General features: G+C 39.9%; 1 protein-coding gene across 2 annotated transcripts in view; it reads right to left on the bottom strand.

Annotated features, from left to right (window-relative positions):
- The window catches only part of tmem132e (transmembrane protein 132E), a 1,128,337-nt gene that overhangs the window by 162,079 nt on the left and 942,735 nt on the right, over positions 1–23,523 (bottom strand). For both annotated transcript variants that reach the window (XM_034177754.1, XM_034177753.1), the window contains one exon: positions 8,058–8,250. In XM_034177754.1, coding sequence (XP_034033645.1) covers positions 8,058–8,250 — 193 coding nt within the window. The remainder of the gene's footprint in view (positions 1–8,057; positions 8,251–23,523) is intronic.

Genomic DNA, 23,523 nt, shown 5'->3' with positions numbered 1-23,523 from the left:
ACACGTGATTCAAATCCATATGGTTTTTGAAAAAATAATAAGGTCGGATACTTTTCTAATAGACCTCGTAGTCCGGCAAAATACTACGGTTCTCCTTTTTCTGATGACACTATTCATTACACTCCAGAGGCTTTTAATATTTCCCTTGTTTTGTTCTAGTTGTGTTTTATAATACATTTTTTTACAATTTCTTAATACACATGTCAACTTATTTTTATATATTTTATATTTATTTTCTGTTTCGGTTGTTCTTTCTTTAATAAATACCCTGTATGGCCAGTTTTTCTTTTTACAGGCATTAATTAAACTACTTGTCATCCATGGGTTGGTTTTAGCTTGTTGTTTGATTTGGATTGATTTCACAGGGCAACATTGATCACAGAGAGTCAAAAATTTATTCAAAAAAGTGTTATAAGCCGAGTTAACCTCAGTTTCATCTAATATTACTTTCCAGTCTTGTTTTAATAGATTTTGTTTGAATATCATTATTGATTCATTTGTTTTTACTCTTATAAAATTAGTAATCTTAATATTTTTCTTAACTTTCCTATAGTTATAACTTATTTTCATAGTTACAAATACTGGTAAGTGGTAACTTATATCGTTTATTAATATGCCACTGGAAATGTCATTGTTTAATATGTTAGTGAAAATATTATCAATTAGTGATGAACTCTGTGCAGTGATTCTGGTTGGTTTAGTTATTTTTGGATGGAATGACAAGCTATACATAGTATCCATAAAATTTTCCGTAGGCTTATGTGTACTCATTTTTAATAAATCTATATTAAAATCCCCACATATAAAAACATCTTTATGTTCCATTTTCGTATACAAATTATGCATTAGTTCCGTAAACATTTCAATACTTGATCCAGGAGATCTATAAACACACGTAATCAATATATTTTTTCTGTTTTCCATTATCAATTCAATTGTTATACACTCCATAATATCATCAATAGCCAATGTCATGTTGTCAATCTGTTTTGCATATAAGTTGTGTTGTGTTCTTCTTTGATGCATAATACCTTAGCTTCTTCTGGTGTACCTAATAGTTTTATGTAAACTCTGCAGTTAGAGGTCCATGTTCCTTGGATTTTGTTTTGCTTCTTTAGTAGATGGGCTTTTCTAGCTATATCTGCATTTTTTTTGGTCAGATGATCATTTATGTATACCTTGGTCCCTTTAAGTTTCTTTCCCTGCTTTAATATGGTTAACTTATGTTTCCTATTAACAAACCTTACTATTATTGCTGATTTTTGTTGCTTGTCTTTTCGGGGCAGCAGATGACATGCCTCTATATCATGCGTGTTCATTGTAATTCCTTTGGTAGCAAAGAAGGTGACCACTTGTTGCTCCAATGATTCCAGATCTTTGTCAGTGGGCTCCTCTTCGTTGGTTACTGCTCTTGCATAAGTTCTTGGTTTGATGTCAAGGCCTGTAACCACACCCACACCTTCTCCATGGACAAAGTACCTCTATCTGTTTAGATTAGTACTTTAGTTCTAGTAAATTTATTAAATTAAATTAAAGAAGTAATTAAAATCTCCCAACTAATAACAGCGAGCTAATTTATTGGGAAAATACCGAGAAACATGTCAAATGTATTTCTAAATTCTATATATTTATTTCAGTAGCAGCTCACAATTGGTAAATATTGCCATTGTGTGTCAGCACTGTTTCCTTACTTTATCTTAAAGTTAGTCTTTATATGATAGTATTTTTATAAACAGCTTAATGTTAGCATGGCATTAGGTTCAATCTCAAGGTGCTGATGTTGCACCTAGAGTTAGCATGAGCTGAGTGCCTCCATTGTGATTCATAATCTGCTTCAAAAATACATAGACATTAACATAAATGCACAGGTGCTATCTTTAGCCTGTTTGCAATGCTAACACAATGCTAATGGGCTACCATTGGCATGAAAACATGCTAGCAAAATGAGCTAATGCTAGCATAACAAGCTAATGTTAGCATGAGCTGACTGAGTGCCTCCATTGCAAGCAATGACATTTAATATAATGAAGGCAAAGCCTTTGACCGAGCCGCATTTTTCTCTATGGAAAAATATTGAAGTTGTTTGTTTGACATACTATAAAAAAAGAAAATTCAATTGGACAATATTATTTTAATAATTTTCTTCAGGGGTTGATGATTTAATTAAAAAAGTGATGTTTACACAATAAAAGATATTTATTCTTCTGACTTATGTGACACTGACAACTAGAGCTGGGTATCAATTCAAATTTCAAAAATTGTTTTGATTCTTAAGATTCAGAATTGATTATTTAGATTTGATGCAATACTGATTTGGGTTAGTGTCATTAAAACTGTTTTTGAGCTGTTACCTAATTGTCTAGTTATGCAACATATTAATACTAGTATTATACTGACATTTGACAGCAAATTAATGAAGTACTGGTAGTTAATGATGGCTATAAGACTGATGGCATGGACCAATCCCCCTCCCAGAATGACAGAGCGGTATTTTTATTTTACAAACAGGCTAAATGGCAGCCAAAACAGGACGCCAGAGGTACCTGGTTCATTGGCCCTGACACAGGTACATTTCTACAGGCTTCCATGTTTTGGCTTGATGCCTTGTTTCTTTTGGCTTTAAAGTAAGGCTGTAACAAAGGTTAAAAAAAACTATGGCTTTACTTCCCAAAATGTGGCCCTCAAAATGCAGGCAACAGTGTTTCACGGAGTTATAAATTTAAAAATTTTCCCGGGGCAAACAGTCCCAGTCTCCCCTACAGTACAGGCTGTGCGGCACACTGCAGGAGAACTTCTCTCACGGCCACGCAGACTGACTGGCGGTTCAGTCAGTCTTTTCCACCAGCACTTGCTACAGAACCTTCGCACTCTCTCCCACGGAAAAGGCACGTTATGAGGAATGAACGCAAAAAACCCCCCCAAAAAAAACCAAAACACCTATGTGTGAATTAAATGGCAGACTTCTGTTTTTTTGCCCGCAAAAGACAAGAGTCCAGGTCATCATGACTGACATCTTTAAACTGCTTTGACATAGGTTGATGAATAAATTATAGGCCTGCTTCGAAATCAGAACCACCTGGTAATTTTTCACACTCTCGGAAACAGCAGAATGCACCAACTGCAGCGGCATTTTTTCAGCGACGCTGTTCCAACACACACACACACACACACACACATATATGTATATATATATATATATATATATATATATCGTTGGATGTATGAGTTGATCTGTGGGATTTAAAATCAATTTAAAAAAAATCGGCGAATCAATCTTTTCAACCCAGCATGACTGACAACATATTAAATTGCAATTACAAAAACTTTTTCCACACTTTCCTGTTACACTGAGGCTTGTAACAGTTTGTAGTTTGTAAACAGTTCCAATGAAAACTATTAACGTTTCATTGTGAAAAGGAGTGAAGCCCCCCCCACTCTCGCCAAGCAAACGGAGGGTTTGGAAACACAAAGCCTTTATCATACATAAGCCATACATTTCTGCATCTATGTGACACAGAAGTAACGGGATTATAATCAGGCATGCACATAACTGGTACTCATGGTGCTTGTACATGCTAAAAATAAAAGATGCGTGGCAGAAAACACAAGGGAAGCACTTCATAGGATGAAAGCAATGACAGATTGTAGGAAAAGTGTTTCCCTCTGTGTGCTGTCTGCTGTGCATCAATGATTTGTTAGCACACATGATGAGTACCAGTTATGTACACTGCTGATTATAATGAAAGATTCTGATGGGAGGTTTTTTCCTTTCAACTCAGACCGGAGAGCGATGCTTCACTTTGTTGATGGAAATTACGGCAGTAACACGGCTCACTCAGCTATTCGCTGGTGTCCAGCGCGATGAGCGCAAAACAAATGCAGCGAAAGCGATAACCAGTTAACGCCGTTTCTATGCGTTTCCTGCCTTTTAATTAGTACACGAACGGAATATATTAATTAATTTTTCAAAAGCACTTTGTTGATGGAAGCCGTAATGCAGCTCGCTCAGTATATTCCTACGCCAGCCTTTCGCTGGTGTCCGATGGAACGACCGCCACAACGACAACAGTAACCAGGTAACGGCGTTCTCCCATCATACACCTCGGTTTCTCCCATCATGCTTCTTGTGCACTTCCTGTGTACTTCCTGTTTTAACTTCCTGTTTGCGGTGACAAAAGCGTGCCTCCAGTTTGCGGTCATGGCGGAAAGTGAGTCAGATGGACTACGACTCTGACGTCACACTCGTCTGTCAACATCCTCGCTTTGCTCGGTATAATGTGCTTCAAAAATATATGCACACTAACATGAATACAAACAAACATGTTAACTTCAGCCCGTTAATGGGATAACATTAGCTTGAAAACACGCAAGCATAATGAGCTACTGTTAGCATGAGCAGACTGAGTGCCTCCATTGTGAGCAATGAGATTTATAATGTGGTTGAAAAATACATACACACTAAAATAAATACATACGTACATGCTAACATACGCCTGTTAGCAATGCTAATCCAATGCTAATGGGGTAACATTAGCTTGAAAGCATGCCACCATAATGAGCTAATGTTAGCATGAGCAGACTGAGTGCCTCCATTGTGAGCAATGAGATTTATAATGTGTTTCAAAAATACATACACACTAACCTGAAAACATACATACATGCTAACTTCAGCCCATTAGCGATGCTAATCCAATGCTAATGGGGAAACATTAGTTTGAAAATATGGCAGCATAATGAGCTAATTTTTCTGTGTAGGCTCTCTGTTGTCCAGGTGGTTTCTATAGTAGAGAAGCTTGAATCTTTGACTGGACTGGGTTACTTGACGCGAGGATGTTTCGCTTCAAATCGCAGAAGCTTCCTCAGCTAAAATTCTTGCTCTGGTAGTCTGACTTCTGTCTGACCCTTGTCGAGAAGAACGACAAGCGGCAGTCTGACCCATTGTCTGACATATTGTGTTGAGTCATGGGGAAACACTTACAAATCAAACACCAATCCAATATTCCTTTTGCAAAAATGAGCCATACGAATCATCTGCAATAAACATTATCGTGAACCAACTCATTCTCTATTTGTGTCTTTAAATTTATTAAAATTCATAGATTTGGTCGATTACATTACAATTCAAACTTTGTTTCAAGCGAAAAACCAAGCTTTACCGAGACATGTCCAGAGTCTGTTCAGATTGAGGGAATCCAGATATAGTTTAAGAGGTTGTGCAATTTTTATGAAACCACCAGTAAGAACAAATGTAAAGGGTTTTTGTGTGTCTGTGGTTGGGGTGAAGAAATGGAACGAATGTTCAACAGAAGTTAGAATGAGTGGTACCTTAGTAAGATTTAAGAAACTACTCAAAAAGAACATCATGTCTAAGTATCATAAAGAAGCAAATATAATTTGATTTACAGGGAATGTTCAATTTATAAGTGGGATTTATTGTATATTTGAATGTGTGGGTATGTATATGCGCATGTACACTCAACAAAAATATAAACGCAACACTTTTGGTTTTGCTCCCATTTTCTATGAGATGAACTCAAAGATCTAAAACTTTTTCCACATACACAATATCATCATTTCCCTCAAATATTGTTCACAAACCAGTCTAAATCTGTGATAGTGAGCACTTCTCCTTTGCTGAGATAATCCATCCCACCTCACAGGTGTGCCATATCAAGATGCTGATTAGACACCATGATTAGTGCACAGGTGTGCCTTAGACTGCCCACAATAAAAGGCCACTCTGAAAGGTGCAGTTTTATTGGGGGGGGATACCAGTCAGTATCTGGTGTGACCACCATTTGCCTCATGCAGTGCAACACATCTCCTTCGCATAGAGTTGATCAGGTTGTCAGTTGTGGCCTGTGGAATGTTGGTCCACTCCTCTTCAATGGCTGTGCGAAGTTGCTGGATATTGGCAGGAACTGGTACACGCTGTCGTATACGCCGGTCCAGAGCATCCCAAACATGCTCAATGGGTGACATGTCCGGTGAGTATGCCGGTCATGCAAGAATTGGGACATTTTCAGCTTCCAAGAATTGTGTACAGATCCTTGCAACATGGGGCTGTGCATTATCCTGCTGCAACATGAGGTGATGTTCTTGGATGTATGGCACAACAATGGGCCTCAGGATCTCGTCATGGTATCTCTGTGCATTCAAAATGCCATCAATAAAATGCAACTGTGTTCTTCGTCCATAACAGACGCCTGCCCATACCATAACCCCACCGCCACCATGGGCCACTCGATCCACAACATTGACATCAGAAAACCGCTCACCCACACGACGCCACACATGCTGTCTGCCATCTGCCCTGGACAGTGTGAACCGGGATTCATCTGTGAAGAGAACACCTCTCCAACACGATCTTGGAGGTGAACATGCTGGATGTGGAGGTCCTGGGCTGGTGTTGTTACACGTGGTCTGCGGTTGTGAGGCTGGTTGGATGTACTGACAAATTCTCTGAAACGCCATTGGAGACGGCTTATGGTAGAGAAATGAACATTCAATACACAAGCAACAGCTCTGGTTGACATTTCTGCTGTCAGCATGCCAATTGCACGCTCCCTCAAACCTTGCGACATCTGTGGCATTGTGCTGTGTGATAAAACTGCACCTTTCAGAGTGGCCTTTTATTGTGGACAGTCTAAGGCACACCTGTGCACTAATCATGGTGTCTAATCAGCATCTTGATATGGCACACCTGTGAGGTGGGATGGATTATCTCAGCAAAGGAGAAGTGCTCACTATCACAGATTTAGACTGGTTTGTGAACAATATTTGAGGGAAATGGTGATATTGTGTATGTGGAAAAAGTTTTAGATCTTTGAGTTCATCTCATACAAAATGGGAGCAAAACCAAAAGTGTTGCGTTTATATTTTTGTTGAGTATAGATATATAGATATGGGTAGGTGTATATGTATATAAGTGACCGTGTATATGTATGTATATATATGTATATATTTATGTATGTAAAGTATATACGTATGTATATAGGTATATATGGCACAGCCCAAGCAGAGGGTCACCCCCAAGAGCCTGGTCTGCTTGAGGTTTCTTCCTTATAAGGAGTTTTTCCTCACCACAGTTGCCTAGTGCTTGCTCTGGGGGTTGGTTGGTAAGGTTAGTCCTTACTTGCGTAAAGTGCCTTGATTTGACTTTCTTGTGATCTGGTACTATATAAATCTAATTATAAGTGAATAGCATATTGATGTGTATGTCTGTGTGTCGACATGTAGTAGTGAATTTGTATTTATGTAAATATGACTGATTAGAATTGATGGACTTGTAACAGCAGGGGTGGGCGCTAATAAGCTTTGCTTCAGCCCACACCCTTTCAGACTCAATAGTTTTGTTTATGCGTTTGTGGAATTGTTCTTTTTTTTTTATTTGAATATTTTGTGTGCCGAATAAAAACTTTGTCACTTGTCAATGAGATTTATAATGTGCTTCAAAAATACATAGACATTAAATTAAATACATATGTACATGCTAACTGTAGCCCATTAGCAATGCTAATGGAGTAACATTAGTTTTAAAATATGCCAGCATAATGAGCTAATGTTATTATGATCTGAATGAGTGCTTCCATTGTGAGCAATGAGATTTATAATGTGCTTCAAAAATACATAGACATTAAATTAAATACATATGTACATGCTAACTTTAGCCCATTAGCAATGCTAATCCAATGCTAGTGGGGTAACATTAGCTTTAAAACACGCCAATAATGGACAATTTTGCTTTGAAAAATCTTCAGATAGTTTTACATGTTTCCTGAAAAAAAAGTTAGGCTAACTATGTGTGTTTTTTCTTTTTTTGTTTTTGTTTTTCACAGGACAGACAAATGAACTAACATATAACACACACACAGATTTGAGTCTCTGAGAATTATGGTTTACTAGATATGGACACAGATACGTGAGTGTGAAATAAATCAGGTATAAGGTCTGTTCACCCGGATAGTGGAACGCAAAGCGAACATCACTCATCTCTCGTGCTTTATTCAGTTTGAGCCGTACAGAGCGTAATGTGCTATTCCTGTTCACACACTCACCATGGCCAGAGGAATAATGGCCTGAATGTCCCGCTGCACGACTGTCAGCTCTGTCACAACCTTGTCAGAATCAGGAGGTGGGTTCTGCCCCTTGTAGTCAATGTTCCAGTTGATCCTTCTGGTCACCGAGAGGCTGGTAAAGTTCTCCATGTCAAAGTCCAACTGCATCACCTCAACGTTGCCAAGTATGTCCCTGCCAGGGAAAAACAAAAAAACAAGACAAAGTGCAAATTAAAGGCAGCAGATCATGACGTCATCTTCATCATTAGTGCAGAACGGAGACAGGCAGGTAAAATGTGTACAGTCGTTAATTATAGAAGCTCTCATCATGATGCTCTGCAATTATACTGAAGCTTTTCTTCACGGTGAGCTGGGGGGCGGCAGGGGATTGTAATTAATCCTCAAATATGTAAAGTGATCACAAACTGCAAGAATGAGTGCGTGATTTATATCATTTTTCTTTACTCTTCTCCATATCTGCAGACATGTTATTAGTGAAATATTAAAGAAAAACACAACAGGGCACGGTTTCATAAAGCAGTCTAATCTGGTTTAGTTGAATAAACTCTTTTTTTTGTTACGTTAGTTATTGCACAAAGCGCTTACTTGGTGAAAGTTTCACGTTATCCAACGAAACTTTTTAGCCTGGTACAGAGGAGGCTAATCTTATTTTAGTCGCTAAAACTTCAATGTCTTACCGCAAATGGCAGCTACCATGTAAAACCACCTGATGGAACACTCAAAAGCACCCCTACATTGCTAGTATTCCTTCAAAAGGAGAGTTTCCTCTGCTTTTGGCCCTGGTTGCAGCAGACGACTGTCATGATGTGTTTGTGACAGTTCTCACACGAGCCACTGGGCGTCGCTGTTACGCTGAGCAGCGTTGTGTGCACAAAAAGGTTGAAGACAGTGTAGAAGAAGAAACAGAAGAGTGAAATGCTAGGCTAAGTGCTAAGCATGTAGTTCTGCAGGTCGTATGGGTTCATAAATGTTAATAAAGCCAGTTAACGAAACAAAGGCTGGATAGTTCATGACAACGACCAAATCGGGAGTAAACCAAACTGTCGCGCATGGAGCTGTGTCTTGCAACGGCCACGCGTGAGACCGTTATGTCTGTGAAAACAACTAAGGTAAGACAGCTAATCTACAAGTTTCGCCATGGATGTAAAATGATGATTAGACAGATAATGTTTGGTGTTAACAGACTGAAGGTTGCTTAATAAAACCAGGCCCTGGACAGCACGTAATTACTTCATATATATATATATATATATATATATATATACATATGTAAGGATTAAACAACAAGAAGCTGTGCATTATACGGTTTGAATGCACGACGCGGAGTCTAAAACACAATCACAATACAGCCACTGAGATGACGAATTAAACTTTGCCAACAAGAAAAAAACAAACAATCAAGCAAACAAAAAACAAGCATATCATAGCTAGCCTAGTTTAATAAAATCTAAAGAATTACGAACTGTTCCAAAATCTGACTATTATCGTTTGCAATCACTACTAGGACACAACAAGATAGCAATACTACGAATAAATTCCCTTCAGGTAATTTCTAACTGAGGTAGCTAGCACAATCGCTGCAAAGCTTACCATGCTAACTAGCTTGACTTGGCTAGAGTGAACGAACGTCCTGTTTTCCCAGCACGTCCTGTCCTGGCCGTCCTGGGTTTTTTTTTTTAGAAAGCGATGAAAATCTCCTTTTTGTCATTGTTTTTCATCTTTGAGCATCTTTGAGTAAACTTCGAGTATCATTTGAGTATCTCATTGCCGGGCCGGGTGTCCTGGTTTTCGGTAATAAAAATATGGTCACCCTAGGTTTGGCTGCATGTATCGGGCTCAAAATCTCCTTGATATTGTTTGCAAGAACCACATGTTCTCTGAGGAGTTTTTAATCAATTACATTTGAATGTGACACGTTACAAATTTCACTAAATTATTCTATATCCCAGGTGAGATATTAGACAGAATTCCATATGAAGATTAGCTCCACACTGACATCACAGTGGCTGTGGGAGGAGCCTATTGTCACACTTGAGGTCTCACCCGCAGTTGTTTTAAAATGTCTTTGATACCATGTCCAGTTTAGAACACCTGACAATATATTTGAGCTCCCAGTGACATTCTGGACCTTGTTCACGAATGTTTACCAATTTTCACAAAATTATCCAAATTGAGTTTTTCTTCTGGATCTGATGAACAGAGATATACATTTCTATAGTATCATATTGCTCATGTTCATGACCTGATTATTTAATTTTCTTGTATGTTCTGCACATACTGACTCGTGGAGACAGACGGTTAATTGGCATCTTGCTTACTTGTTACTTTTCTCATGTCAACAAATTTATCAGTGTTGGTTTGGGAAAGAAAGTGTGCAGATCACTGCTCTCCAATCTTACCATCCTCTTTTCTTCTGCTACGTTGAGGCCTGTGTGTTCTTGTGCAAGAAGATTGCAAATTGTGTTCCACCTCTTGCCTCCACAAATAACGTTAACTGCAGTGGCTGCAGACTCGGACCAATCAATAGCATTTCATCAGCACTTCTGACAGCCATAATTATAAAATACTTAAAGGCCAACTGAAAGGACTCAACCACAATCGCATGCACAGACAAACACACACACACACACACACACACACACACACACACACACACACACACACACACACACACACACACACACACACACACACACACACACACACACACACACACACACACACTCATCTTCAACCGCTTAGTCCCATTAAGGGTCGCGGGGGGCTGGAGCCTATCCCAGCAGTCATGGAGCGCGAAATTCTTCTTTTCACTGTAATGCCTATTTCTCTTTTTGTTGGAACCACAGTTTGTCTTCAACATTTTGACAAAATCAGCAGAATATTTATGAAACTGAGTCACAACAGCAGATCCAACGTGGCTCTTTATGTAGATTTGCCACAAGTTTGACACTGGATGCACTTTCCTGACCCAAGTCCGCAGTCTGTGGTCTTGAACCAGGAATTTTCTGATTCCAAATCAAACACATTAACCGCTTGGTCACCACACTGAGCCCAGACAGACGTTAAAAAATTAATTTCTCTCTTTAATGTTTCTCAAACTGCTTTTCTGACGCTGAACTTGGTGCCTATAAGCATGAAAAGAATAAATCTTTGACAACTGATGATGCATAAACATGTAATGTCTTTTCTCACGTCTGCAGCAAGTGTAAAAATGTGATTTTGTTATTTTTCTATGGCAAGAACCTTGAGGTTATCCTGCTCTCACCCGCAGGCTTTTGTTATCCTCTTAATGGAAAGAATGTAATAATCTGAGTTTAAAATCTTAAAACGCACACATCAACCACATTCAAATTGAATCTGTAGCAGTTAAAAAACCACAACTGCAATTTAATTTAAAATGGACTTTAAGCATGACTGCCCTCAGAAGTGCAAAGATTTTCCTTTTCCCTTTTGCTACTGTGCCAGCAATGCAGAACCAGCAACATATATCCTCTTTCAGTCTTGTGAAAAATGTTATTTGTTGAGCAAGTTATCCCGAATCTCAACAAGCCGGAGGTCAAACCATCACAAAGGTGCAAAATCAGGCTCCGCCGGTGACAAAAATCCTGCCGACCCACCCGGACCTGCTTACTGAAAGCAAAGGGTTCAGCATCTGTCCTCCACGTGAGCACAGATCCATCCCACCATTCAGTCTGAGGGCCTCTTAATGAAATCTGGATCGCCACACCTAAACAATGGTCCCGCCTGAAAAGCTTTCTCCCAGGAACATCGAGATGAGATCTCAGCCCATTTGTCTGGACATCACGCACTGAAAACAAACACCTCCTTCCACCTGCGACACTTCAAAGCTACGATCAATCTCACCCACGGGCCACGTGCACGCTCAATGCACCAGTCACTCCAAAAACATCACGTTCACTGTGCTCCATCAGAATGAAGAAGAACTTTTTAACTAACTCTAAAAGCTTTTATTTGTCTTTCACTATGACGCTCTCGTTTGGAAGTGTCAAGATCAGGTAGCGGCTCATTGTCAGAACCCCACCGGCATCAACAGACCGATGCAGTAAAGCGGCACATGATGCATTGTGTGCTTAAATACTTAAGCTTCAAAGACCAAATAGATTTTTTCCTGCCAGTCACCAGGAATTGGATATTTTGTGGCAAAATGACAGAATTTTGAATTTTTCTCAAATTCTGAAAAATAAGATTATTGTAACTTTTTCTCCCACATTTTTTAACAGTTAATTGCTGCAGCTTTTTCATTGTTATTAGTCAATAGGGGAGGGCACTGGCTATATCCACCCCCACCCCCTGATCATGTGACTTCACTGCATTTGGCAGAAATTGTCATATTCCATGGGGGGTTTGGGGTCATGTCCCGTACGACATCCAGAAATGTAAAAAAAAATTCCCCACATCTCATTTTTCAAGACCAAAGCTTACAACTACAGATTCTCTAACTTTGGCCAATAACTATTCATTTGATGTAGCCTTAGTTAATTATTTTAATTAGTTATTGTATAACTGGCTTTTAAAAGATGTCCCGTACGACACATCACACTCAGTCATGGATTTTCACGTCTTTGCAGAAGCAGTTTCTCACCAATTCAAATACACTTGCAAAAGCTAACAGATAACCACGGGTGATGAGTAGGCCAAGCAAGGTAGGCCTATAGCCCCTTTCACACTGGGCCCACTTCGAGTTGCGTCGTGCGGCATCATGACGACGCCACGTGGAAGCAACCCAGTGCTGAATCGATGTAGCTCAACGCCAGAAGAGCGCGAGGGACACAAAGGACGAAGCAAATCGGATGCCAAAAATTCTGCGTCGAGCACAGGATGCAGAAATTAAGAGGTTTCAGCACAAGTCAGAGCAAAGTGACGGTACTCAACATGACTGGAAGCCACACCCTCACAATACAACGTTACCTGATGCCAATTTATGATTCCTGCTGTGTTCCATTGTTCCCAAAGTATAAATCAGGCAGGATTGTTTTTATACCATGTACACAATGCAGTAAAACTACACGCTCAAAAAGAGCACAGAAAAAAAATATGCCGATTGCAGCCTGACAGCTGCTGCAGCTACTCACTCTTCTCTCACAACTGTGTTTAAATAAAGTCCATAAAAGTCCTGCTCACAGACTGATTGCCAGAGACAGGATATGTCCACATCCAGTAAAAAGTCCAGACATCTCCAGTCCACTCACAGACGGTTCGTTTGTGCGCACATGTGAACAATAAACAAAAAAACTGTCTGGCCTCTGCAGCTCCTCGCTCTCCCCTCAAAGTCTCTCATAATTGTGTTAAATAAAGGACAAAAAAGGACATAAGCCCTGCTCACAGACTGATTGCCAGAGGACATGTCCACATCAAGTATAATTCCAGACATCTCCACATTTACACACGGACTCTTCGTTGGCGTGCAGCTCATGGTCGTAGGAATATAGATAAACTATGACAGAAGTCAGAGCGTAGACCTGCAGCTCAGCACAAGAACACATATAAACTAGAAGAGAAATCAGAGTGCACAGTCTGGCTGCAGCCAAACTGTGCACTCTGATTTCTCTGTGCAGAGAACCTGCAGGCTGCGTCCTCACCTCCTTTCTGCCCCCCTGCTGCGTGCACCTGACGCAGACATTCCTGCATCGTCATGACGCTACATGAAGCAACTTGAAGCAGCCCCGGTGTGAAAGGGGCTTATGTGTAGCTTTGACATACCATAATACCGGTAGACATTGACTACGTTTACATGCCGTTAATATTCGGGTTAAGGTCAATATTCCGGTATCTGAATCATTAGGAATAACCTGTTTACATGCTTAAGCAGACAGAGTTACTCCTGTATACATGGTCACTGGTATCATTTGGAATAAACCCATCTAAACAGCGACGCATGGACAACGTCCAGACACACGGAGAACGTCCAGACGCACGGCGAACGTCATGACGCAAATATGTGTCATTTCCGTTTCTTCTTCCTCTTTCTACCGTCAATAAAAGACATTATATTCATGTCTTTCACAATACTAATGAAGTATTCAGTTTCCTCCTCGCTCCAAAAGTGTGGTGCTGTGCTGCTGCGTCTGGATTTCCCCATACTTGTTTACCTCTGCTTCTGTGGTGCCCGGTGGGTTGCGCGCGCCGCATACAAGTAGTTGCTGTACTCAAAAGACCAAGATTCCTTGCGGACAGGACATGCGCAGAACACAAAATAATGTTCCTTTGTATGGGGATATCCCAATGCGTGTTTATATGACCTGATATTCGGGTTAGAAAAGGAGTAACCCAGCGCTCATATTCGGGTTTTTAAAAACCCGAATATGAGCATATTCAGGTTTTTGCGGGTGTTTACATGGCCATGTGCAACTGGGTTATTGCTAATATTCCGGTTATGAAAGGGTTGGCTGCATGTAAATGTAGTCAATGAAAGCTGAGTTTTTCATAGATTTTTAAAATCTTGTTTGTGTGTTCTCATGTACACATCTGTTCTATTCTAGGTTCAAGACCATTGTATTAAAAATGTAAGTTGCTTGAAAACCTGCTAGGATTGAGGTATTTGTAGCCTTGTAACCTTCATTTTAAGTCGTTTGTCCCACACGACATACAACCTCAGTTTTCCTCCGCACATGGTAATAAGATAATTTATCAAGCACAAAATCAGTCATTTAGATATTCTACAGCATATGCTGCAACAACCTTAACTGAAATGACAGATTACAGAACTGTTTTGGGATAAACCGTATCATTTTTCAGAGAGTCCCGTACGACATATTTACGATGTCCCGTACAACACACTGCCCTGTACTTTTGTAAAGTCTCTGCATTAATAAAAAGTAGTCTTATATGAGAAAAGGTTTCATTTGGCTTCTTTTCAGACTCTAGGGAACATTTCCAGCATGGTTACATGAATCTGTTTCCATTCAACTCACAGACTTTTTGTGTTGAATTTACTGGAAAGAATTTCAGCAATTTTCTGTGTCCCGTACAACATGTTTGTTTGTTTTTTTTGCCTGTTTCCCCCCAAAAACATTTCAGATCAAAAGTATGCACAAGGCAATATTGCCCAGTGGTATCACAACCTATCTGCAACCAAATGTAGGTACTTGCTCTAACATTATCTGACCAGGCTGGAAATGCATCTCTGAATGTCCCGTACGACACATATGGAATTGCCCTTCCACTTATTTATTTATTTACTGATCTTTTTATTCAGGTTTGTCTACTGAACAGAGCTGAAGGCACTTTTGACAAGAGCCAATAATATCAACTGATATGAGCCTTTTGTAAACATATCAGTATCAGCTTATCTTGTTGAGATGAAAACTTTTAATTTACCAAATAAACAATGCAAAAATAATTAAATAAATAAAACAAAAACACTTTGGCTGTTGCAAATGGTGTCATCATGTACAGTAGTCTACATTATTTACAATGCAGTCAAGTATGGCTGGGACCCCAATCACCCCTTTGTCACATTAGCCAGAAGAGACAGAGCAGAGGTAAAGTGACTTTATAGCCACAACAGACAAGCGGTCGCTATGCCACGAGGTGGAGGTGTGGGGTGGGGGTGAGGGTGCAAAATGGGCAAAAAGCCTATTTTTTGCAAAAGCTGAGTGATGCAACATAGCGAATGCTAATCTGAGTGAAGGCAGCATGACGGAGCATGATGTACAGTACGTTGGTTGGTTGTTTTATAGTATAGTAACTATAATATTTATCGTTTTTATTATAAAGTTCATGTTTAAACCGTAAGCCTCAATTACATTTCTTTGTCACATAATGAAACTCACTTCAATCTGTGAAGTAAAAACACAATACTGATTATGGGGGGTCTGGGGAATCTCCCGCAGAAATGTTTTAAAAGAACAAGTCAAATTTTGTATATTCAGGTGAATTTTAATGGGTATGAAGCCCTCTGAAACAAAGAAAACTCACTTCAAACTATGGGGGTCTGGGGGATCTCCCACAGAAATTTTTTAAAAGAGCAAGTCAAATTTTGTATATTCTGGTGAATTTTAATGGGTATGAAGCCCTCTGAAACATTGAAAACTCACTTCAAACTGTCAAGTAAAAATTCTTTGTCTTCTGTAGTATTTTGATCTGTTCTAATTGGTGAATGCGCCAAAAGGGTGCTGTGTTACTGGCTGTACAGTCAATAAAATACAAAATTAGGGCATAAAGCAACTGACAGCGTTGTTCTGCTCTGCACAAAGTAACACCGTCACCCGTTTTGAAAACGCATGCGCACTGAGAAACTCAAAACTGGCTTATTCACATTTAATCAGTAAAATGCTGTCACTCGTAAAACAAACTAGGGCTGCAACTAACGATTATTTTAGTAATCGATTAATCATTTTTTTGTTGTGGTTTGTTTTTTTTTTACTTACATGTGAGTTTTGCCAATATTTCTTGAAGTGAGTTATTAAAAGGCCTTTATCATGCAACATCAACGTTTGACCTTGTAACAAAGTTATGATGTTATATTCTCGTCAAAGTGGAGTAATGTTTGTTTTATTTTGCACATACATACATCACCGACACCACAGAGATTTCCATCAGGTTTCACCCAATTATGAGCATTTTTAGATGCCCACAGCAACTATCTCAACCACTGACAACATATTACAGCAAGAGTCCACTAAAGTATTTTAAAGGCCTGACTAAAGTGTAATATGTGATCTTAAATAAGAAAATTTCATGAAAAAAGACACAAATGTGCATTTTACTGCATTTTATTTTTTCTTGTGTAAAAACAGCTTAGATGTGGTTTGACCGAAACAAATTATTAAACGTAAATAAAACAGGGATGAAGTGGAGCACTAGGTGTTCACAGGAAACATTTATATCTATATTTATTTATTTACATTAGTGTTCAGAATAATAGTAGTGCTACGTGACTAAAAAGATTAATCCAGGTTTTGAGTATATTTCTTATTGTTACATGGGAAACAAGGTACCAGTAGATTCAGTAGATTCTCACAAATCCAACAAGACCAAGCATTCATGATATGCACACTCTTAAGGCTATGAAATTGGGCTATTAGTAAAAAAAAAGTAGAAAAGGGGGTGTTCACAATAACGCTACAAACTCAAAACTATTATGTTCAAACTGCTATTTTAGCAATCCTGTGAATCACTAAACTAGTATTTAGTTGTATAACCACAGTTTTTCATGATTTCTTCACATCTGCGAGGCGTTCATTTTGTTGGTTTGGAACTAAGATTTTGCTGGTTTACTAGTGTGCTTGGGGTCATTGTCTTGTTGACACACCCATTTCAAGGGCATGTCCTCTTCAGCATAAGGCAACATGACCTCTTCAAGTATTTTGACATATCCAAACTGATCCATGATACCTGGTATGCGATATATAGGCCCAACACCATAGTAGGAGAAACATGCCCATATCATGATGCTTGCACCACCATGCTTCACTGACTTCACTGTGAACTGTGGCTTGAATTCAGAGTTTGGGAGTCGTCTCACAAACTGTCTGCGGCCCTTGGACCCAAAAAGAACAATTTTACTCTCATCAGTCCACAAAACATTCCTCCATTTCTCTTTAGGCCAGTTGATGTGTTCTTTGGCAAATTGTAACCTCTTCTGCACATGTCTTTTATTTAACAGAGGGACTTTGCGGGGGATTCTTGCAAATAAATTAGCTTCACACAGGTGTCTTCTAACTGTCACAGCATTTACAGGTAACTCCAGACTGTCTTTGATCATCCTGGAGCTGATCATTGGGTGAGCCTTTGCCATTCTGGTTATTCTTCTATCCATTTTGATGGTTGTTTTCCGTTTTCTTCCACGCGTCTCTGGTTTTTTGTCCATTTTAAAGCACTGGAGATCATTGTAGATGAACAGCCTATAATTTTTTGCACCTGCGTATAAGTTTTCCCCTCTCCAATCAACTTTTTAATCAAACTACGCTGTTCTTCTGAACAATGTCTTGAACGTCCCATGTTCCTCAGGCTTTCAAAGAGAAAAGCATGTTCAACAGGTGCTGGCTTCATCCTTAAATAGGGGACACCTGATTCACACCTGTTTGTTCCACAAAATTGACGAACTCACTGACTGAATGCCACACTACTATTATTGTGAACACCCCCTTTTCTACTTTTTTTTTTACTAATAGCCCAATTTCATAGCCTTAAGAGTGTGTATATCATGAATGCTTGGTCTTGTTGGATTTGTGAGAATCTACTGGTACCTTGTTTCCCATGTAACAATAAGAAATATACTCAAAACTTGGATTAATCTTTTTAGTCACATAGCACTACTATTATTCTGAACACTACTGTATGTTCATTGTTAGATGGTTTTACCTTTTCTGTTGTGTTTTGTTTTATCAGGTTGTTTTGTCTGTTTCTCTAAAATTGTATTGTAGCAATATTAGTTATAGTAGTTATATTAGTTATTATTACTTTTGTTGTAGTTGCTATTATTATTAATATAATATGCATATTTTGCGGACATGAAGCTCGTCAGCATTTCACCATGTCATTTAGGTTCTTCAGACTTTATTTTGATTAAATGCTTCAGGGGAGCATTAGCATGGCAAAAACATTTCAACCCTAAACCTACCCCCCCCCCCCACCCCGACTCCCGGTGTTTATAAGCATTTTTCTTTATTTGCCTCTCACATACTTGGAAAAGCTCCTCGCCATCTAGCCATGTCCTTTATGTGCTTCAGACTTTTTTTCAGTAAAATTGTTTCTTGGGAGCATGAGCATGACTAAAACCTTTTAGCTTCTGGGGGGGGGGGGGGGGCCTCCACCCCCCAGATCCCCTGCCTTTTTAGGCATTTTCCTTATTCTGCCTTCCAGCTTCTGGAGGGGCTCTGCTCCCCCATACTCTCCACCTTTTTAAGCAATTTTCTTTTTTGCTTTTCAGCTGACCCCCCAATTACAGCCTTAACCCCCTGCCACTTTAAAGTAGACCTGCACTGAAATAAATGCAGTCAGATCTTTGGACCAAAAAATGACTTATATTTACACATAAGATCCTTCTGAATGTAGTAAAGTAAATCTGCAAGCCCAGATCTGTCATTCAACGGAGAAATCTTCATTTAAAAATGACAAATTTACAGCTAACATTTAGCTCTCCGCAAAACTGTCATCTCATCATGGACGCTGCCGAGATGTCACGGAGAAGACCCTCTCCCAGCATGCATTGCGCGCGCCAACTGTAATTTGTGGATTTACGTCAGGTTTCATCTGCACCTTTTTCTTGTCTTATGTCTTTTTCTTGGAAGGATCTACTTTTTTTAAACCTCATATTGTCTTGGGGTACGCTTGATGAGTACACATTTCTTTCATTTGCGCTTGAGAATTATTTTGGGGGACTTTTTCATATGCCTGTTTGATTGAGTTGTGTTGCATTGAAAGTCTACTGTCTTTCGCCTCCGGTGTTACCGTCGCGGGGTACAGAGGCGGGGCCCGCAAAGAATTCAAGTCATTAAAAAGATATAAACCTCTCTCAGCGGCCACGGAGCTCTGCGGCTCCGATTACCGAGACGTGCGGCGCTGCAGATTTTGCCGCAAGAAGTCTGTCCTCGCGAGCAACAGGTGTCACCGGCCACTCCTCATCAAAACGGCGAGTGTAGTCTCTGGACTTGTGCCAAGTTGGCTGCGCCTCCATTCAGTAGACAGAGCCGTGTCTGCGGCTGCACAGCAGACACGGGGGTGTGAGTGGCCCGCGGCGGAATTTAACGAGCGCATGCACTCGGTAAGCACATCGGAGACAGTGAGAGCGGTGTTGGGGAAGAACGTCTCCCGCTGTCGATGCCGCCGCTGATCTGAGCATGCAGAGCTGTATCTCGCATTCATTGCAGCTTACTTTTGGATGTTGAAACCAGGACGTGTATAACAGTAACATTACTAACAGATAAAATCAATTTCAATGTGGGATCGGACTGAAGGCTGGAGCGCGTCGTCTTGTCCCCGACGTCATGGAAATGACCCGGATGTACAAACTGTTTTCGCGGAGGGCTAAATTTTAGCTGCAAATTTGTCATTTTTAAATTAAGATTTCTCCGCTGAATTACAAATTTGGGCTTACAGATTTACTTTACTGCATTCATAAGGGTCTTATAAATACATATCAGCTATTTCTTTCTGAAATCTGACCACATTTATTTCAATGCAGGTCTACTTTAAATACAAGAAATACAAAAATAAAGAATTCAAATTTATAAAAAAATTATCTTCCTCAAACTCACATTGAAAGCAAATCTCTAAAACTTGATAAAACCTGTAAATAGTAATCAGTTTTATTGCCAGTTTTCTTTAGACAAGTCAGGGGATGGAAACAAGAACATTTCCAAGTCACTGAATATGTCTTGGACTTTATTTACATCAATTACGAAGAAATACAAAAGTTTCTTTTACCAAAACATCAAATCTCGGCTTTCATCTCAAATGTACTTTCTGTCAAATTGTAGCTGAACTTTCAGGTCTTCTTTTTGAGAAAATCCTCCTCTACACAACTTCATCAGGAAGCTGGATTTTATATTTTTAAGTTCTAGATATAAATTCAGTTCATATAAGTTCAGTTAAGGAAGATAATTTTAGAAAAAAATGTATTTGAAATGGAATAAACAAATTAAAATGTGTGAAGTTTTAGAAAAAAAATGTATTTGAAATGGAATAAACAAATTAAAATGTGTGAAATACCAAGTGTTCCAAAACTTTTGAGGGCAATTGAGAAACACTGAGGAGCAACATCTTACTTTTTATATATAGTGCAGCAGATAAGAGAATGTTTAGAGTGGAATCCTCCAAATGGTGATACAAACATCAAATATGGCACAAATAATCCATAGACATTAACTCTTTTAAAAAACTGATTGGCCACTTGAATTTTCAAGAGGCAGCCAGGTAGCAGCCAATTTAAGACTTACACAGGGATCTAAATCAGGGGTGGGCAACCTGTTCCAGAAAGGGCCAAGAGGGTGCAGGTTTTCTTTGCAGCCACTGACTCCACCAGGTGATTTCAATGATTCATATCACTTTGAGCAGATAGAATCAGTTAATCAGTGAAATCACCTGGTGGAATCAGTGGCTGCAAAGAAAACCTGCACCCTTTTGGCCTTTTCTGGAACAGGTTGCCCAACCCTAGTCTAAATTAAAAGATGCTCCAATCATATAGAAAACTACACCACATTATTTGCTGAATCATAACGATTCCAAAAAAGGTATAGTTTGGACAATCTGTGACTGAATGTTATGGAGTTATGAGGTAAAAGCAGCATTAATGGTGTCAAAGGTCAGTTTCAATTTGTACAGGGGTCAAAAGTTAAAGTTGCTCCATTAATTTTGCTCCATCTGTATTTGTACTGAATTGGATGCTTTTATCACCATTTGAAGGATGGTTTCAGCTATCTGCTGCACTAATAAGCCAACAACAATAAACCACCCGAATTAAAGGAGAAATGTTGCTTTTAACAAACTTGACCTCATTTCTGGCATAAAATATGGCCATTTAAGCCGTGGTCACAACCCGCCGTACTTACACGTGCGTGCAGTCTACTTGCAAAAATGTGGGCTAAATTTGGAGATCCGTACGTCGTAAGTACTGCCTCAGTACGAATTTAGGAGCACGCAGACACACGCAGACACGCCGTAGAGGTTTTAGTGCATGCAGAGCTTTCGCTGCGGTCAGGCTGCGGATTCACCAGCAGTGCAGATGACGCATGTTGTGAGTACTGCCTCAGTACGGATTCAAAGCAGCACATTTTCATTCAATTACTATTGAATTAATCAAATCCGTACGGATTTGGAGGCAGTACGGATTTGGAGGCCGACAGACTTGCATGCACAACGCAGCTTCTCACTTGGACTTTATTTCCAAACGTCAGCAACACACACTCTAAAGCTTCGGTCTGTTAACTAGCTTTAACTTTTCGAGGCAAGTAAACACTCGTACAACTGACCGCTGCAGGCTGGACATGCTCATGCATCGCCGATGCCGAAAAACACCTGCTGCTCCGGTCCCGCTCATAAAAAAAGAAAAGCGACACCCCCCCCCCACAACACACACACACACACACACACACACACACACACACACACTGCTTTATTGTCATCTCTCTTTATCGTTACGCTCCTAGAGACGTGCATTGAACGTACTCCCTCCCTCCTCTTGCTACTGCCTCCGTACGTTTTCACAAAAACGTAGTGGCCGTGGCATCCGCAGAAAACGTACGGCGAAAAAAAACGCACGGTGGGTTGTGACCGGGGCTTTACTCGCCAATATAAGTTCATCTTCTAAGGTGGATTAGAACTCTTTGTGGTACACAGCACAAACTACTGGACAGGAGGAACCTAGCAGTCAATGTGACTCACTGATTGTGTGGTGCCGTGACATGTCAATCATCTGTGTCCAATCAGATTTCAGGAGAGTCCAGTGAAACCCCGGCCTCCGCTCTAGTTCCACCCATGCCAGGAAGTGTTTGACATTTGAACATTTCCTGTTTCACTGTCACTGAGAATTCAGCATTTCCTGTTTGAGTGTCAGCTTGCCACTGAGTTCCCGCGAGATTCCATGGGATCTCGTCTGTCAATCCAGGAAGTGTTTGACATTTGAACATTTCCTGTTTTACTGTGGATTTGAAAATTGGCACGTCCTGTGTAGGACGCCCTGTACCAGTGAGTGAGCTTTGCGCCGCTGTGCGACGCTTCACTCATATAAATAAGGATAAACAAAAAAAAAATTACAGTTCGTAATATATTTGACTCTTTTACGACAACAAATGCTAAGCCATTAATTATTTATTATACAGAAAACAAATGCACACAAACTGTGCTGAGATGCGAACAGCTTAATGCTAACTTTAACACTGAAAACGCCATAGACACGCTAACGCGTTAGCATTGGTCCCGTGTTTAAGTTATAAAATACATCTATCAACAGACATATGCTCTTTAGGGTTTTAGCGGGGGGGAATTAAGATAAAGCGAAATAATACAACAAACCATCGAAACAGTGAGTTGAATCAATGCTTCATTGGTTCAAAGCAAAGCCACACCCCGCTCTACTTGGGGAGTGTCTGCCAATGTTCTCACGACGACAGGGAGGAGAAGGACTGTGGCTCATGGCAAGCAGTAAACAGAGCAGAGAGGAAGGAAAATTCACACAGTCCCTTCCTCCGCAGTGTGGCTCCATACTGGCAGACATTGCTGTTTGATTAGCGCAGAATGGGATGTTGCTTTGACAGTGAGACTATCATATTTCGGCCGCAAAACATGCATGACACCACGTGCGCACACGTATGTGTGGTTAAATTTTCCAAATGACGGAAATCCGTCGTGGTGACGGAGAACTTTAACCCATGAAATAAGGACGCTTCAATTCCAAAAATAAGCAACATGGACAAATAAACCTGCACTGGACAACATATTGGATGTTATTTGATGTGGTCTGGAGAGAACAAATTGTCAGGTG

This window comes from Thalassophryne amazonica, chromosome 9, assembly GCF_902500255.1.
Source record: "Thalassophryne amazonica chromosome 9, fThaAma1.1, whole genome shotgun sequence".
NCBI lineage: Eukaryota > Metazoa > Chordata > Actinopteri > Batrachoidiformes > Batrachoididae > Thalassophryne > Thalassophryne amazonica.
Note: the sequence above shows the minus strand (reverse complement) of the source record. Positions and strands in the feature narration are given on the sequence as shown.